The 19,796-nt window shown below is 40.6% G+C and overlaps 1 protein-coding gene across 1 annotated transcript in view; it reads right to left on the minus strand.

The window, feature by feature from the left end:
* Positions 1-212: 212 nt before the first annotated feature.
* Positions 213-19,796, minus strand: part of SMPD3 (sphingomyelin phosphodiesterase 3) — a 33,227-nt gene continuing 13,643 nt past the window's right edge. Inside the window, exons 2-7 of the mRNA XM_074158151.1 lie at positions 17,932-18,007; positions 10,898-11,053; positions 7,551-7,640; positions 6,647-6,710; positions 1,126-1,288; positions 213-314 (exon numbers count right to left, since the gene is read on the minus strand). Coding sequence (XP_074014252.1) covers positions 213-314; positions 1,126-1,288; positions 6,647-6,710; positions 7,551-7,640; positions 10,898-11,053; positions 17,932-18,007 — 651 coding nt within the window. The remainder of the gene's footprint in view (positions 315-1,125; positions 1,289-6,646; positions 6,711-7,550; positions 7,641-10,897; positions 11,054-17,931; positions 18,008-19,796) is intronic.

Genomic DNA, 19,796 nt, shown 5'->3' on the forward strand with positions numbered 1-19,796 from the left:
TGCCTGAGCAACTTGTGACAGTGGCTTTGGGCCACAACCCCTTCCCTTTCTTCCCTTTGTATATCCGTCATCGTTGGTGCCTTCTTGGAGTAGCCTGGGTCAGGTCTGGTCATCTTGCCTAATGTGGCACCAGAATAGTTCATTCTTATCCTCTGATATTTTCTTAATATCGTTAACATTTCCCTCTTCTCATCTCTCAAAGCTGGTCAGTTTTAAGGGTCATCTTCTCCTGTAGACACCATGAGACGCATTGCTACTGGTAGGTGGTCTGTCAAGCCTGCTAACTGGGTAATAAAGCTGAACTCTTCCACTTCCTGCAGAAGGAAAACAGATGTAAGAAGGAAGGAACTGGAAAACTGGTCTGTTATACCTCACACCAAGACTCATCTTTTATGTCCCTTTCTAGTTACTTTGAACTACCTTACTGTATTAGTAGATGTATGGGACCATAGTATGGTAAGCTATCTGGCGCACAGGGCATGTCAGCGTGGTGCAGTTGATGAGGTGAAGCATTTATACAGTACACAGTTGAACTACTGGGGATGAAATCTGTTTCCTTTTCTGTAACATCTGTGTTGTTCCAGACAGCCGGTAATCCATGTGCGTAGAGAGGCACTTGCTGGGAGGAGGGGCTGTACTGCACTAGGTGTAGCATGCAGCTAAAAAAGGAAACCTGTCTTCATTAGATTGAGGTGTTAAACTTTGAGGAAACTTAAGGCAACCAGGAACCCCGCTCCTTGCGTCTCTGAATTCCAGCCTTTGTTCTGGCAGCTTTTCATAGGACCACATTAAAGTTGTGTAGGAAACGCTGTCTGCTTCCCAGCTTCTGAAAGCTGGGTGGAGCAACCTTCAGGCTCAGTTGATACAATGCAGTTGTCCACTCTTACAGGCCAGCTACTTAGAGCAGCCTATCTACCAGTGTTGCTACCAAAATCCCTAAACTCACCTTAAATTTGTTTCTGCAGCAGGTTTACAAACTCAGTACTTGCATGCAAAAGTAGAAAATAGCAAAGCAGCAGGTTCTTCTTGGAGTACAAATTTGAACCCAAGCAGAACGGGCTAGAGTGCCATCCAGACAAGTTTGTTGTATAAATTATGGCCTTTTTTGTCAACTCGGAAACTCACCACTTTCCATTCCAGGTAGAGACCTTCTTCTGTATAGAGCATATAGTCAATCCTCCTCCCATTTCCTTTCAGTGATGCTTTCCTCCCCTTTTGACTGGAACTGTGGTTCTTGCTGGTGGGATAGACTAAGTATCCTTTCCTTCCTTCTTCACTTTCCAGCACCCTATTTTATTAAAAATCAAAACAAGCGCTTTAAATGTTTGCTCATTCTGTCCTTTTGTGCATTACACTAGGTTCTCTCCCAGTCCGCAGTAAGGATAATACCTGTCTAAAAGGACTGTTAAACTTGTAAAGCACATCTTCTTCCAAATGCATTTTGCAATATGAGGCTGTACAGACTGCTGACAGTGCTCTTAAAGCCTCGAGGATGGTTTGTTATGGCCTGTGCTGTACTGGTGGACCTGCCCTTGTAGCCAGGAGAACCAACATCTGAGAGGAGGACCTTGCCTGCCTGGTATCTGTTGTATATGGCAGCCTACAGCACCTCCACTGATTTCCAGTGTTGCTGAGGAGAAAACTGTTTCATGGATTCCTTTAGAACAAACCTGAGTACTTCGATACAAACCTCTCCATGCTGATCAGAGCAACTCCGTCTGAAATGAAGACAACCAGCTTTACAGGTGGGGTATTGATGAGGAATGGTTTTCGGGAGGACACATTTGGGCACAGGGTAGTTAGTTTTGAGCAAGCCTCAGCATCAGATTACTGTGTCTTGGACCCCAACCACTTACTTCACTAGTAATGACAGCCTCGTTTATTTGACTCCTGTATGTGACACTCTTTAAACTCCTCTACAGAGATTGACTTACTCAGCAGGTATGTTAGGACTGCCCCCATCTTGCATGGAGATTACCCAGCCCAAGACCACAGACAGAAGCAGTCAAAATTAAGAATCGGTTTTCTACGTACCGGTCTCGTGTTCAGGCAAATAAGCTGCAGCTCTCCTATTACAATTTTTAGTTTGGGTGCTTAAACCTTAACAGTAGGTTTTATACAGAGGACTATTAAGGCCCTGAGCAACTTGATCCAACTTTGAAGTTAGCCCTGCTTTGCACGTGACTTTGGACCAGATAACCCCCAAAGGTCCCCGCCACTCTATTTTTGCAATAATTCTATGTTGCTGTGCTCTTTTGTGTTGTTTTGCTGTGTTGTATTGGATTTAAAAGGAATCTTGGTTTGCCTCCTTGTATTCTATTTAAAAGGTCTACCGAAGGAGTGCCAAAGCGACAGACCCAGCTGTGTGTGCAGAAACAGCGGGTCGCATACAGTGACTGCGTGGGAAGGGTACTCTGCAGAGAGTGAAGATCTAGTACAATCATAGCTGTTTTGCATGGTAACTGTGGATGCAGAGAGGGGCAGATCAGGTTGTGGTTTTGCTATCTGGCTCAAAACACAAACTACTTTCAAAACCACCTCCTTGAAGATCATTTTCCTTTACTTACCTGCCAAAACCTGAGCTCAAGGTTCTGTGGTTTCCCTTGAAAGAGTTGATTACGCCATTAAGCTACATCATCAACTGTCGCAGGAGAAACACTGAGCCATGAACTTGGGTCCTAGCAGGTACAAAGCCTTTAATTTCACCTTGGAAAAAAATAAGATATTTTTGATCACCCAGTTTTTAAGGTTTGACTTTGGATGGGTTTTATGGGGTTGGGTTTAGAAATTTTTTAATGCATGCATGTGAGAGTACAGAATGAAGGAAAAACAAGAGACAAACACCAGACTCTTGTGATGTGTTTTAATGTTTGAGATTCAAATGGTTTCTTTGTCAAATTTTGTCTCAGGAAGGACTTGAATGGTGGCAGAGGGGACACAGCACTTGCTACAGTTGACTAGGTCTCAGTAGTGTTATAATCTGTAAGTTTGGGTCAGTTGATGCATACAAGAAGTACTTCATGTGTCTTCAAAAGATAACAATGACAAAATTCTGGTCATAGTTATTTAATCAGAACCTTTCTGAACCTTCTTTGGACTTAGTGAGGTACTGAGGGTTCTTACGAGTTTATCGTAATCAGTTTATGAAAGTAAACTTCCTTTTATTCAGTTTTAGGCTGTCATCTAATAACTCATGTTAAATTAGGTTACTGTCTGCACCCCATTTGTGAGCTGATTCTACAAAGAGCTGCTGCCTGAAATTCTTTTTGTACGTTCAAGAAAGCAAGCTCTTTGATGGGACTGACCTCTTTCAAAAATTGTATTTATATTTGGCAAAGCTAATTAAGTAACAAAGTAAAAGAAACTGCTGATTAGCGCTGCAGTACTACTGCAAAAAAAAAATAATCTTATTTGCATTAATTTAAAAGATGAATCTGTTTTAGCTTCAATTACATCCTTTTAAAAGTCTGTGAATGCTGGCTATTCACTTAACCTGCACAACTGCTCACAGAAGGGAAATGTTAATTTCAAATACATGAGGAAAACTAATTGTAAATGTGTATTCATCTGCTTCTGACTAAAACTTGTACCACTCTGTATGCAATGCTTTGCTGTTTGTCTCTACAGAAAGCAGACACAAGTAGTGGACATCTGGCTATGCTGTGCTAACAGTTAAATGCTAACAATTTAAGTGAACGTACCGAATTATGACTGATTTGCAGAACTAAACCTGAATTGTGTCGGAATAATTGTCTTAATTCATAGGACACAAGGAAACGGAGGATAAAAAGTAATTGGAACTTTATTTTTTCCTTGAAATATTTTCAGTCCCAAATAACTCCAAAGTTTAAGTATGAAAATTGTGTCGCGCAGCTCTGGGCGATGGTTGGTTTGCAGTGCTGACTGGGCTGCAACGAACAGAGGAGCACAAAGAGCAGGATATGTAAGGGAGCCATAAAGCAAAACTTACTACCTCATTGTAAAGCTTGAGGGACCATCTCTCGTTCACCCCAGTTAAGGAAGATTTTTCTCACTGGTGTTGCAGCCTGTTGCCCAGAATCGTGAGCCACCATCCAGCAGTAGAGATTGGAAAAATTCGCATTTAACTCTTGTTTATTAGCTGTGCTGTAAAGTTCTCTCCTGAGACAGACTCCATTCAGGGCTTAGAGACAAAAATGGGCTTATTCCAGTGCTTTGCTTGAAGTGACAGTCATCTTTGTGAAATGAGATGATTTGTGTGCATTTCATGAAGCCTTTCTGAGCAGAAGCTCGTGTGGCTTCCAGTGCTGTGGCAGCGCCCAGATCGTTACATCTAGCTTACTAATTGTTCTATAATTATAAATGACTTGCTCGTTATTTGTACCAAGTATGTTCTTCTAGTCCGATGTTTTACGTATGCTGTACTTGACATAAAAGAGATATTTAAGAACTAGTTGTACTGCTGCTTTTATGGCCTAATTAGTTTAGTAATGTGAAATACTTAATTTTATTTATAAACCAGAGAAGAGTGCTGATGAAGAAGTAATTCCCTGGATAGCTTACATTGCCAATTTGAATGTCTGTTTTAAATGTCTCTAAAGTTTGATGAAGATTTATTATTGAAAAATTTAAGAAAGGATCGATTTTAGGCTGTACCCTGTTTTGCTGTGTATATGAATTATAATTGTTAGCTAGACAGCGCTGCACAGCTTCTGTGCTATTTAACATTTCAATGTCCTTAAAGCCCAGATTCCATTAAGGGCTTTAAATTTTACTGAACTTATTTAGGAATTCTTATGTTTACCGATCCCTTGCAGAGATGGGAGGGCATGCTCCCTTGGCTTCTCATGAAGTGAAGGTTTCTCTAATATATAAGCACATCTACATAATGTACACATGCAGATGTGCACAAAAAGCTAGTGGAAATTCTGGTCTAATAGAGGGGTTTTTTCATCAGTTTAAAAGAATTGTAATGTATTGCAGAAAACAAACTGAAAGCCACTTTTAGTAGGCAAAATGTCTTGCGTATATTCTGTTATCAACAGTCAAGAATACTTTCCAGTTAATTCATACTGGGATGCTGTACATAGACATAGGTAGTGGAAGTTACGCTCTTAAATCTTCATTGATCGTTTGATGGCTTTTTATCTATCAGTAGTGTATTTGTCAGTGGAACTTCATTGCTGAATACAAGTAACTCTTCAGGGAATAATATCCCAAAAGTAATTTGGTGACAGATTGTCTCTAAAGGCTGCTTGAAAACACAGGGGATTTGGTTGGTTTTTTTTCATTATTTGTTTTTTAAAGAGCTCCAAGCCTGCTTTTGAAACCATAAAATAGAATGTTACACCCACATACAGATTTGCATTCGCAAACTTGATTGTAGGGCCGAATTACCTTACTTTTGCTTTGCAGAAATCCCTTTCACTTGTACCAAGTTCATGTTTTCAACGCATGCATAGAAATGCCTGGAAATTTTGCAGGCACTTGAATGTGCAAAGTGTGACTTGCTGTAACAAATCCTTATTTTGAATATAAACTAAACCCAGACCTTATGTCTAGAATTCAATTTCTTTGTCAAAACTGATAGAAGGAAGACTTCAAGAGGTAGCCTTACCTTCAGTGAAGTGTCCAGCTATACCATGCATTGTGCTGTACTTAGCAAGTAAAAATGCCAACATAAACTGTACCTACATAATGTACCATTTCCATTATACATGTTAACTGAAGCATCTGCACAGACTTATTAATTCAAATAACTTTACCTCTTTAGTATATTTGGATAATGAACAGCTAGAATATGTTTTATAGTTAGTCATGATAATACCATATTTAGTCCATTAAACTGCCTTCAAGGGAGAGAAGGTGTAAAAAGGATTATCGCATTCATTAAGTAAATTTTCCACTGGCATATTATTTAACAAACAGTGCAGCTATTCAAGAAATTTATCTTAAGACTTCTGCACGTTAAGGTTTTTTTATATTTCTCTTAAGTATCAAACCAAAGCTCAAACCAAAGATACCTATTTCTCAGTATCAAACCCTCCTTAAAAGTAATCCTGCACTACTATCACCAATAGATATTACGCCTTATTCCTAGTTATGTCTGAGGTACTATTCAATTCCTCTCTATATTTGTGAGCTTGATTTTTTAGGTGTATCGAATTCTGCCAATTTCTGGAATGGGCAAGTAGTTGTTGGGTTGGGGGTGGTGTTTCAAACTTTATGGTTTTTTTTTTTGAGGAAAACTAAATTTCCTTTTGTTGCTGTCCTTTACAGTGCCATGACCATGGAACTGGCTGCCTGCAGAAAGATTGTCAAACAAGCTGTCTCCGTACCCTTTCCAGTAGTGCTCAGAGTTTCTTGTCCTATGGGCCTGTTCAGGTAGGATCAACTCTAGAGACATAAAACCACTGACTGCAATTGCTCTCATCTTTTCACCCACTGAAGCCAATGCTATTAGACTTAGAGAAGCAGCCACTTTTCCTTCCCTTCTTTTCCTCTTCCCCAAGTGCCCCTGAGTAAAAAAGTTGTGTTTGGCTGTGGGTTTGGTTTTTTTTTACAGTCAATAAAACACCCCTCAATTTTTGGCATGTTAAATAGCAAGCAATGAACTGGCTTTTTAAGGATTTGTCTAAAGCATGTGGGAGGATTAAGAATTGCATACTTCTGTAGGTTATCTGGAGTGCACACTTCTTCATCGTATAATCCTTCAGGATCCAACAAGGTACCTGTGAAAAGAATGAGAGATGTGACCGTTCCAGCATACCTCCTGTGACTTGCCTCTCGGGAGGCTTCGGGGACACATGTGTGTGAGGGACAGCCTCCATGTGGGAGAGGGGACCACTCTGAGCGCTTTGTGTCACTTCTCCTCTGCCCACACTTCCCTACTGCCTGCCACCTCTCAAAACGTTGCCTCCGCTCTTCAATTTTCTCAGCCCCAGTGTCTCTGGTTTTCCTTTTTTTCTGCTACAACTGAGTAAAGCCACACTATTAAACAGTTCCACATTCTTACCTTTAGTATCTTAACTTATTGCTCCTCTAGAAAAAGTCTTAATTCCTGATCTAAAACTTTACCCAGTTCAACTGAGTTTCACCAGGTATGAATATCTCGGAGTTCCAGGAAATCTTCTGTAAGGTGAACCCAACAAGTTCATAGTGTTGAATTGCTTTGTTACATCTCACTTACATATTTATCAAACACCAAATGGAACATTCTAATCAAAAGCTGCAGGCATTCGCTGCATGCAGAAAGTACAGAAGCAATAGTTTGGCTTCCCCCCGAAGAAATCTGGAAATTATTTTAAAAGTAGAATAGGTGTGGGAAGGCATTCAAGTAGCTCGATGCATAAGTTCTAGAATGTGGATTGAAGTTTAAGTCTCTGGTTCTTAATTATGATTCAACAAGACACTGTTAAGGTTTATAAAATACACATTACAGAAATACACCTTGTAAATATTTGGTCTCTATCAAATTACTGCCAGTTAGCTGAACTACCTGCTGCTTATAGATGTTGTGTCAGTGACAGAAAAGTAAATGTTCATACACTGACAGCTAGAGAAGGTCTTACCGATTGCCCATGGTTTATCCTCCCCAGGACCAATTCGACACGGGTCTTTATAGTGTGTAAACAGAGAATGCTGTTGCTCCAGCTTGTCCTCTGCAGGGAAAGAGCAAACCCAAGAAAAGGCACATCAGCTACGTGTTGTGAACCATGGACAACTGTGTGTCCTGCCACAATAGAAAAGGCAAGTCCTCCTTCCTGCTCAGTATAGTGAATTGAATCAGTTCAGTAGTAGCTTTATTGCACAGCAATATCTTGTCTTGATTAGAAATTCCAACAAATGCTTGCTAATAACAGTGCTTCCCTGCAAAGTCTTTCTATGAAAGACATTTTTTGGTAGTTTCTACCTGTAAACTGAAGGTTTTTCAACATTTTTCCTTACCCTGCCATTGACATTGCATTGCTTACACTGGTACAAAACTTAGGTTGAAATAGATCACGCAATGGAAAATTGGACTGACTTCACAATGTGAAAGGCTGTTTGTGGGTGTATATATACATCTTGGTAAGTCTGAAAATAAGAGCTTCTGCTTTGCTTGCTTCAGAAGAATTCACTGAATGTTTTCCAAGCTATAATAGATAAGAGAAAGGACAGGCAATTGATAATTTGCTTGGGACACTACCTAAATCATTAAAGCCATTCTAAACATAATCAGCATCACCTATCTAAGATAGATTAAGATTTTATTGTGATTAATTTGCAAATGATAAAACAATCAGTCTGACTGGAAGGCATTTTATCTTATGCTAAAAGGTTTGAAAACGTAATAGACTTTTGCGCAAGCCAGTCCAAAGCAACCTGACAGTAAGTAACTTTCTAATAATGTTCCCACTAAATGTGAATTCACTGTATGAATGTTCTCATAACGTTCTGTAAAGCTGGAGGGGAAAACTGAGTTGCAGAAAATTTGTCATAAGCATAAGGTTGATCATGGACCTGGAGATCTTTGAAAACTACTGTCAATACATCTGTGAATAGAAGGTTGATATTCACTGAAACGTTAATTACTTGCAGTATCAGTCTGTGCAGTGGGAAAGAATACAGAAAATCATACACAGAATTACAGGAAGCTAATTATTGTTTAAAAAAAAAATCAAAATGTTACATTTTCTGTAATGCTAACAAATGCCCCTAAAACAATGAGTAATGTAAAAATGGAGGAGAAAACTTTAAAACATTGCGTTAACCTTGCTTAGTGCATAAGGAAAGAAAGCAATCTAAAAATAACAAATGAAATAGCTTAATTTCAGTTTCCAGGCTTGAGTGAATTTTAAGGGGAGGGAATGTAAATAAGCTACAGAGATAGCAAAAATGGTTTTTTTGTAACCTACTTTTCAATCCTCTTTAGCAGTGGCTGCAATATTTACAACTATTGTAGGGTTTTTTCACTTTTGCTTTAAAAAGACAGGTTACAACAGCATTAATTATACTCTGTACTTGTGCAAGATCTTGGTTAGCGTGCCAAAACTTCTCAGGTAGATAGTGCTGACCATATGTTCTGCCTCACAGCTTTGCTCCCGTCTCTCTCTCATGCGGCACAACCCCACTCACTTTCCATTTGCTATGTGACTGGGCAGTCTCCCTTTGGGTAAGCAGCAGATTGTTTATTTCCTTGATGGACATCTTTGCCTCCAGGCCGCTCCATCCATCCAGCAATATTGCAAACAGTCAAATCACAGCAGATGTGTCCATTTCTATCCCCCAGCTTCTCTCCATTCATCGGGACTGCCGCAATTGCTGCCTCAGCCTGTCTGTGTAGCAGCTTGGCTAGCTGAAGACCTGATCTCGACGACATTTCTTCCTTCCTTCCTTCCCTAAAAGTGCACTACCACTGCTACTGTTATATTTTATCCTAATAGCTGTTTAACTCCAGTATTCTGTAGCCATTACCACTTAACTGTTCACCTCCACAGTGCATAACAGATTCTTCTACCCATCAGAGCACTTGCCAGCACCTTCTGACAATTCTGAGCTTACTTAGGATCATAAACTTGTGACTGATGTACTTTCTGTACATACAAGCTAGAAACAAGCAACAGAAGGGCTGAGCTTTGGGTTGATGGTCTTTTTCTACCCAACTAAAATGTTTCTCCATCTTCGTTAAAAGCTTCCATTACAAGTGTCTGATAGAAGTAATGAGGTTAGAGAATATTAGTTAATTTTTGAGATAAGAAAATGCTTGCTTTTTGTGTTTTAAAATTATATTTGGTACAGGTCTTGCCCTCAGCCTGACTTACCTAGGCTTCTCATGAGGACTGCAGAACTCACACTAGATGCAGTTCACAAATTCACCTGTTAAGCCACAAACTCTGGTCTGAATTGCTGAATCCCCCTTCGAATGCTGCAGCCTGAGCTCACCTGCACCTTGCACATCTCCATGCTAACACAGCACAGACAAAATCCCTCTGATGACCCACCCTTCACTGTACCTGCCTTGTGCTTTTCCTACCTCAGCAGTTCGGTTTTGGCCCACTCGCACAAAAGGCCTTTGAGCCGTCAGCCGTGCGGCCCGCTGGTCCCTGGGCACGGCTGATCCATTTGCCAGCTCCAAACCAGCAGAGTAGATAGCCATCACATAGAAGCAGCAAGGAGCTCAGCTGGGTGCCTGAGCTGTACGAGCAGGAAGGCAGAGAGGATACACAAACACAATGCTCTGCACTCTCTGTTGGCGATTTAACTCTTAACAGAGCACAATATTTATGTTTGGAAAAGGCTACTGTCTCTGTGAACTCACCAGACATTAATTATGGTTTTGTGGAGTTCTTTTTCTAGTACCCTCAGCATCTAAATATAGACAAAAAATATTAAAAATTTAATAAAATAAAACCCCAGAACTACAAAGCATCAGTTAATTTTTTCCAAGACCTGATTCAGCAATGTTTAGTTCTCTCTGCAGCATTAATCTCCTGCAATCATCCTATGCATGTGTATATGCACTATCAAATTATTTTTAACTGCATGAATTTCATACTTTTTCTCCACAAAAATCCCGTAACATACATGTCTTTCATTAGTAACTGAAATTCTAGGACAGTAGGTGTCTATCTAATTTCAAGTAAAGCTAAACCACTAGATCTGTCCTCATTATTGCTACCACAAGTCACAAATTATTGCCCTTTGTGCCTTAAAAAACATCATTAAGCAAATAACTCCGCAGAGCTCATAAGTGTGAGCCACTCTTCTTGGCTCATATCAAGGCTGGTATTTTTTTTTAGAAGTATCTGTAGGAATGAAATCTTTGCTTGCAAAAACCAGTCACAATTTTGTATACTGCTGTAACCCAGAGGAATTGAGAACCTTCCTATTCCTTTTTGGAATAGGTAGATGCCAGGAGAAGAAACCGTTGTTTTACCAGAGGAGCAGTTATCAAAGTTGAGATCTCCACAGATTACATCAAATGCCACCAGCTCCTCTGGATTGGCTGTACTGGAGGAGGAGGTAGATTTTCTGAATTCAGACAGCCAATCTTGAAGCATATCCAGTTGCTCACATCGAACAGTAGTATCTCCTGCAGCAAACAAACAAATAAACAACAAAAACATGAAACCATGTTACACAGCCACATATTTGTTGCTAAGCTATTGTTAAACAACTTGAGAAAAAGAGCACAAGATAAAAAAAGGTGTGGCTAATGGTATACTCAGAACATAGTGCTCAGCCCATTGTGAAGTTCATTAGGAACCACACTTTTTGATGATTTAAATATCTCTTTCTGGAATCAATCATACCAGCCACATCTGAAGAAATAAGAAGACAAAGTGCATCTGTGCTGCAGACCACCAGCTAAAATGACATTTCTGGCCGCAGGAGGGGGGTGGTCTGATGTGCTACATTTATAATCAGGAGTTCAGAGTTAAAATCCTACCTCAGGCAAAACTGGACAGCATGCTCTGGGGTAAACCACGTGATTTTTCTTTGCTTTGCTTTCTAATTTTTAAAAATGAAAAACTTAACTTTCAGTTGGTTATTAGTAAATATGCATCACTGGTAAATTCAACTCACTCATGCTGTAGCAGTCCATCAGAGAGTCCATCTTACATTTGTGTTCAAGTAAGAATGCCTAAACTGGAAGTATTGTTTTGTATTTTTAAAGGTATGTGTAGATCCAGGTTGGGGCAGGCAGCACTGCAGAAATAAAGAACCAGCTCCTTTACCCAGTTGCAGGGAAGTTACACTGGGCTACGTGTGCTGAGGATGTGCCCCATTTCGTAGGAGTGATATGAAAGGGTTGAGATTGATTGGTTGCCAAATATTTTTTGTTTGTGAAACCATCTGACACACAAATCAGTTCTTTAATTAGAGCAACTAATCATACATTTCAAGCACATTAAGTGACATGAAGTCTAAGAAAAAATTAATTACTGGCTCTCTTAAAATGATTACAGGAAAAGCTTGATGTGAGGAAAGGAGCAGGAAGAGACACACTCTAGAAATAATTGTTTACCATATTGTCTTTCCTTTCTTTTTCTTTTGTTTTCACTGTACCTATCGTTAACAGTTACTATTTTGCTTGTTTCAGACTTGAAATGATATGTCAAGTCAGACCGTTACTTTTCTTCAAAAGAAAAGATTTGTTTTCAGATGCCACAATCAGAAGGAAAAGTAGCAATCCCAAAATAATTTAGTCTGACTACAGTTTTATTTTAACCTAATTTGTTACTTTGTGCTGGCTGTTAAAAAGGTGTAAAACACAAATTAGAAACATCAGTTACGTATACGTCCAAAGCTGCTGTCAGTGGCCACTATGGAGATGGGGAGTATTTAAGTCTGCGTCCTCATAGCTTGTTACTCACTCGTCTCAACTGCAGCTGTCACCAGCACTCTACAGGCTTTCAAAACGTGGACGGGGCAGTGCTCGGGAGCTGCGTTAACCTACGGACAGACTTCAGGCCTTAGCTCTTCATTTTCCTACCACTATTAACCTGTGAAGGGTTGGAATTGTCAAGTACATCTCGGGTCCGGGGGGGGGGTTGGTAAAACAACAGTTAAATATAAACTGAATCAGAAATGTTCAACCAAGCATGATTTGATACAATCCTAAATAATTAAAAGAAATATTAAAAACAGCATGACCAGGGAAAGGGAGAGCTTTAAGTAGGTTCTGACACTGACTTATCTCTTCAGACTGGTAATTCCAACAGCAAATAATCTGATTTGTTTCTTCCACTCGTGTTATTCCCAACAAATCTTTACCAGTTGGGCTGTAATATAAAAGCAGGTACAAGTGCTTCCTGGATCTGTTCCCTAACCTAAAGCTTCTAGTTACTTGTACCTCCAGCTCACACACTACCTACTCGCACAGCTTGATGTAAATCCAGACCGATGTGTTCTTGCTACAGCAACTCAAGAAACTCCCTTGCTACAGCAGCACAAGAAAGCCCTACAGTGAAGATGTAGCTAGACAAAAGCACAAGAAATAGGTCACGTGGAATAAATACAGCCTGGGGCAGGTGACACTAACCACAAAAGGTGTGCATGACTAACATACACATTCTGCTTAACTAAAGATACAGCAAAATTACAGATTCACAGCAAGCAGGAGCTTGCAAGGGACCTCTGGAGATCATCTAGCCCAACCCCTCTGCTCAGGCGGGGTCACCCACAGCCGGCTCAGGACCATGTCCAGGCAGGCTTTGAATAGCGCCATGGTTAGAGAGTCCATAGCCTTTGGGTATCCCATTCCAGTGCTTAGTCACCTTTGCAATAAAAAATGTTCTCCTTTGTTTCCACGGCATTTCTTGCATTTCAGTTTGTGCCCATTGCCTCTCGTCCTGTCACTGGGCCCCACTGAGGAGAGTCTGCTGCCACCTTCCTTACAGCCCTCCCAGTGGGTATTTACACACTTCGGTAAGATCCTTCCTGAGCCTTCTCCTCCTGCAGCTGAACAGGCCCAGCCTTCACAGTCCTGGTGAAGCTTATTCAAATTCATGGACTGTCCTTATTTTGCAGCAACTGAATCTTTCTATTCTGTCTCATCTCCTTAGGCCAGTACTTTCTTCTGGCCTGCCTTTGTCTCCTCATAGCGTAACTTTTAGGCATGGTGCGTGTTGTCAAGAATGCAGTAACATCCCCACAAAGTCCTGATTATATAAATTGCTCTCTACAAATCCTGATTATGTCAATTGCTCAACTAAGACCAGCTTTTATATCCCTGAACTGTCCAGGTCTTTTTGCATTTTCTGTGAATTACCCATCTAGCATGGTTTCACTAGGATGAGTGATAAAATAATGCAGCCATTACCATATGGGCATAAAACTCAGGCAGCAACCTGTCACAGACCAGCATGAACGATGTAGCAAACCCACTTAACTGAAATGCACAAAGGTAAAATTCTCCAAAACAGAAAACCCTTGGGAAAAAAACCAGACAGGCAAAAACATTTTAGGAGGATATTGCAAAAGTTGTCTGGTAACGTGCACTGCTATTATTAAAAAAGCATTAACTACATAGTGACATACATCTGCCTGGTAAGAAAGCTGAGCTTTTGTAGCAGCACTAGACACCAGATGACCTCAGGGCTCTACAGAAAAATAGCCTCGGAAATCTAGAAACAGATGACTTTCATTTCTTTTTAGAAAAAGGGTAGAACTTGTGATAATCTGACATCTCTGATGATGCCCACTAGAGGTCACAGAAGTAATTGCACTTTAGTACACTACCATGACAAAAGATGGGATCCTCGTAACGCAACTGGAATATAACTGTTTTCTGAGATTAATATTAAACTAACGGTATCCAGCTTATTGCAGCTCCACAGCAGGTACTGCATGTGTCTGTATGCAAAAGTCACCAGTGAGACTCAGTCTGACCAGCTCCCAGTGATCAATAGCTTTGGAGATGAAGAATGAAGATAACTGAACTATCACCTGAGTAGAGGAGAAGCCAAACCTGTATCCAGAACAATCAGGGGAGCAGACATTTCAAAAACTGCTGCTGAAATGAAATAGCATCAATAAGTATTAACAGAAGAGAACTAGGTAGTAACTCCCAACACTAACATTCAACTTCTCCTTCTTCCAGCCTTCAGCTCTAATTAAACATTCAGATAGAATCACTGGTCTGATTGACTGCCACCAGTGATTAACCAGAGAATACAGATTTGTACTAATTGCTTTACACTCTTTTCCTCAGTAACTGGCCTGGAAAAATGCAAATAATTGTGTTGTGACTGGTTCCTGCAGTCAGCCTTTCCAAATTCTTCACAAGTTCTCTTCAGCTTCAAGTTTTGTGGAAGGATGAAAGGGTAGTGTGGGAAACCTCAGCCACCATAAATAAATACTTCACCTTTGTTCATTATAAGATAATCATACCTGCACTTTCCATTCGCTTTGGAAATGCTTAAGTGAAATACTGGCTTTAGTTAGAGCTGCAGGTAGGTACTACAGGCTGAGGAAGACTGTTTTGTCCTACTCTGAAAAGATGTTGAACAAAGCAGCTGACAGGTCTAGACAGAGGAAATGAAAAGATCCAGTGGAGGTTTTTAACCGCTACATGCTATGGGATATACTGACAGGGAGCCTGGCACAACTGAGAGGAGGGGGCAAGGGCAGGCTGCCACGGTGGGGATATGCCAGCCTTGCTGTTTCAGAAACATCTGTGGAATCACTGCCTAGGGATGCTTAGCACTGAGGTTACTCCTGATTGCACCATCAGATCCCTCCAAACACTGAGGGATCTCTCAGGACTGAGCCGAGTTCTGCTTAAGCTGTGTGTAGGCTTGTGGAACTTGACACTAGAGAAGCACGAGCTGCCAGTACCTGCACTGCTGATGACCAGATTCACGCTGAACGCCCAACTGCGACATGAACGGGGTTATGAGCCAGAATCCAGCATCCTACATCAGCTGGGCCTGGGCTGGAGTAGCCTGAGGCTGACTCTGTTTTCATGGCTTGGTGAGGTGTCTGAAAGGCGTGACTCAAAGGGACTTGGGAGGTGGGTGGATTCTAGGCAGCAAAACCTGTCCAGAACATTAATCACTGACTAATTGAAAGACAAAAAAGAACCATGTAAACTTAACAGCCCCTTGGAAAATAATTACGTTCAAGTCTCATTAAAGGATCCCCTCATTTGTCACTGAAACGCAGCTATTTCCACAGTGGAAATAGAGAGCTGCTTCCTAGCACTGTTCAGTAATAGGTAGAGAACTGAAAGGATAAACTAAATCTAATTCTAAGGTTTTATTGAAAAAGGTGAATGTCAGGTCTGAAGAAATAGTAATTGCTCAGAACAGAGTTGAGCCAGCCCGTCTCTTCATAAAAGCATTAGTAGTTCATCCCCGACCATAAGCAGTCAGATCCCTTCATTTTATACTCATGTAAGTATCAGAACTGTCAAGTGTAAGTTTATGTAGCCTAGAAGGGAAGCCAAATTGCACTCAGCCATGTATGACAAGATGATTTAAAGGCTAACCTTTTAAACAGCGCTTGTTTTTATAGATACCACATCTTTACATCCTTGAAGTGTTTTTCGGATAATTTTTTAAATGTGTGAAATGTTATGAATCAGATTATACAAATCAGAAAGCACAGCTCTGCCAAACTTATGAACTTTAGTTTTTCATTTCCTTACATAAACTAATATGATATATCAAAGGACAGTTAGACTCTTACATCATTGTCTGCTCTATTTGAATGTAGTTTGAACCAGATAAGCCTAAAAATACGAAGCAAAAACAAGTAGGAAAATGAAAGGTTGTGTTTTACCCTTGAAGAAGCTTTAGGCTGACTTTGAAAACAGAACATTACTTCCCCATTATTCTTCCCTGCCCCCTCTTCCTCTTTAATATTTCAGGGATTTCACAATGTGGTTATCAAAGACCTACTGAGAATACATGACTAGGTAGTAAAAAGGAACAGGACTGGAAGTGGAGGTTTATAACCTAAACTAGAACAGCAACAAATCTCAGCTCCACAAAGCAATCTCACAGTACATTACCATAATTCCAGAGCTAAAAATAGAAAGCCAGAGAAGGACGTTACATTGTTAAAATGTAGCTGAAAAATTCATGAGTCTTCTTTAGAACTATCCAGTCTCTCTCATGGACTTCAGGGACTGGCAGTTTTGTTCCCAAGCCTGTCTCTCTGCGACTGAAGCACTGACAAAGTAGAAGGCAAGCGAGCTGCCTGGCGGGGTTACCCTAGACACGCTGTAGCGCAGAGGTTCAAAGTTCTACCATTTATAATACGTGACCATCTCGCCTCAGTCTGCGGCAGAGGCGCTGTCTTCAGGCAGGCTGGGAGGGCTGTGTCAAGCTCTCCAGCTCTCGGCAGCACGAGAATCGCAGTTGCATCTAAGGATAGATGCAACTAAGGATATCAGAATCAGAATCAGAATCAGAATCGTAGTGGTTGGAAGGGACCTCAGAGATCATCGAGTCCAACCAACAGTAAAAAAAAAAAAAAACAAAAAAAAAAACCCAAAACAAAAAAAACCAAAACAAACAAACAAAAAAAAAACACCACAAACAAAACCACCACCCACCACCTGAACACACAACAACAACAACCAAACCAAAAACCATCACCCACCCACACAGCACCCCACCACAAACCAGTAATCTTGGACACTAGAGCATGCCCTGAAGAACCATGTCTACACGTTTCTTAAATACCTCCAGGGATGGTGACTCCACCACCTCCCTGGGCAGCCCATTCCAATGCCTGATAACCCTTTCAGTAAAGAAATGTTTCCTAATATCCAACCTGATATCCCTTAGCTAAACTAAACCCTCTGGCTAAACTAAATTTGGATCTTGCACAAAGTAAAGGTTTGTAGATTTGGCTTTTATTTTATCACTACACCTACTCTAAGTATAGAACTGATAGCTACGATGCAAAATAAACAGAGCATGCTGTGACACGGTGTGTTAAATGTAATAGTGGAACTGCTTTTAAACATGACCAACAGAATTCTTAGTAAGGGTATTAACTTTCTAGACATTTATATTTGAAATTTGCAGGTCAAAAACCAGAGAATTTGGGCTTATACCAGCTGCTGACTTCTGATGGAAAAACTGTCCCAACTTCTATCTTCTGATAATCCCTCAGTTATGTACAAAGAAATTTTAGTTTATATGTTAATATGAGTTGTTAAATACTATTGAGTAATGATGATAGAAATGTACTAGCTAAAATAACAGTATTTGGTAAAGAGGGAGCAAGAGAAGAAAAGCTCTCAAAGGATATTCTTTGTTTGTGTCCTATAATATTTAATTACTCTGAGATTGAAAATGTGAAGCTTTGGGGAAATGCTTGTCTGTCTTCGCTATTTCGCTGCCATTTGCAATGCACATTGCACTTTGTCAGAAATACCGGAGGAGCAATGCTTGCTACTTTTGCACAATACCACCCCCACAGGCCTAGAAATAGTGAAAATTGGGACAGTACCTGCAATAGCTTGCAAGTGAGTGCAGGAAATGTATCCCACGATTCTTTGGTCCTGAGGTGTACTTCCCACTTGCACCTGGAAGGGAAGGAAGAAATAAAAAGCTGATTAATGGAAGAGCTCATACAACTCCACTTCTAACCCCGGCTGCACGGCCTCTGTACACATTATTGGCCTCTTCCACCACTCCTTCCATCCAGGTCCATTTTGAAAACATGCACACAAAAAACCACCAGAGACACGCTGGAGCTTACTGGTGTCCCACTTACTGCTGGCACACTGACTCCTGCCTGACCGCCACTACTTCAGTGTTTTGATTTTGGATCTGCAACACACGCAAACATTTGACTTCCTCCCATTCTTCACATTCCTGTGAAGTTCTGTCCCGGCTGTGTTGCCACCCTTTTGCATCCCAGCTCTTGCTTGTGGGCAAGACCCAGGCCCACCACTGAAGTGCCATGTAATCCCATCAGCAGTCTCGTGCTCGGTGTGTAGCATGCAGAAGGAAAAAATGCCAAGGGAGTCTGGGGAAAAGGATGAAACATGAAATAAATACTGGGTTTGTCTATGTTTTCTGCATTCCACAGCAAGTTTTGGGTTTTCATGGATTTTTTTACATTCTTCTACAAAGGTGCTGTGTCTCAGCCAAGTGTTTACATTCTTCAGCTCACGGCAGCAGCCTCCAGATCTGTCAACCAGATGAAAACACAATGTGTGCCCCTGCTCTTACATGCAGAAGAGGCAGGGCTTTCAGGGAAGCTGGAATGTAGTATGATTCCTCAGCTGTATCATATGCAACAATCTTTTAAAAATGTATTTGCTGGTGAACACACAAGCAAATTAGAATCAAGTTCTGGTTTAGGTTTTCAACTCTATTGAAGGTTTTGGCGGTTCAGGACTTACACAGCTGCAAATCAAAATTCCTGATGATTGAGGATCAAGATTTGGATTGAGGCAAGAAAGTAGTTTGAGCATATGGTTTTCCTGTTGAGAATTAATGTGGGAACACTGCATGGACTACTAAAGAAAATGCCCACAGAGGAAAGCTGTACCCAGGGCTCAGAAACCAAACCCACAGATGACTCCTTCACAAGGCCAGGCTCAAATTTCATCTGACACCTCTAAATAACATGTAGAGCTACATTTGATACAGACGCAATTTTGCCAGGTTGGTTGGTTTTCTTGTTTTTCAGCTATCCAAGAACCATCTGATTCATTTTATAACTGGAAAGTCAGCTTTGCAGTGAGTGAATTTAGAAGTCATTTTGCTCAACAATGCCTTGGTAACTTTCAGGTTTTGTTCCAGCTAGAAGAGTAATAAACAACTTGCATTATTCTGTCCTCAGTCTGTTCAGTCCTTCTTTAGACAGTTTTCCAAACAGATATTGATGGTGTTCTGCTGTTCCCATGCAGTTAACCAGCTTCAGGGAGAGCGAAGGCAGAGGAAGATGAGGAAAATACAATCACTGGTGGATCTGCCCCTAGGCCAGAGAATTCTCCTAAACTCACAAGGCTGTAGCAGAGTCCCAAAGGATATGCTGATCTGTAGGATGGCTGTTAGTGACTACTGCAGAAGCTTTGCTACACAGACCTCCCTCAGGCTGCCTTGGTGTGAAGATCACAATGTCACTGGTGAATTAAAGGAGCATTCTCTCTCAATTTTTTATGCAACATACGCCATTCCAATAGAAAAGTGGGAAACCATTAGTTTATATCCTCTAGTATCTAGGCCAGACAATGTGTATGAATTATATTTTCCAAACTTAGTAATTCAAAATCAGATTTTCTCTGAAAACTATATATTGTAAAGTCTCTACTAGTTTACAATTTGGGAGTCTCTCTTCCTGTAGAGAAAAGGTATGCATGT

Source organism: Numenius arquata, chromosome 13 (assembly GCF_964106895.1).
Source record: "Numenius arquata chromosome 13, bNumArq3.hap1.1, whole genome shotgun sequence".
Classification (NCBI taxonomy): Eukaryota; Metazoa; Chordata; class Aves; order Charadriiformes; family Scolopacidae; genus Numenius; species Numenius arquata.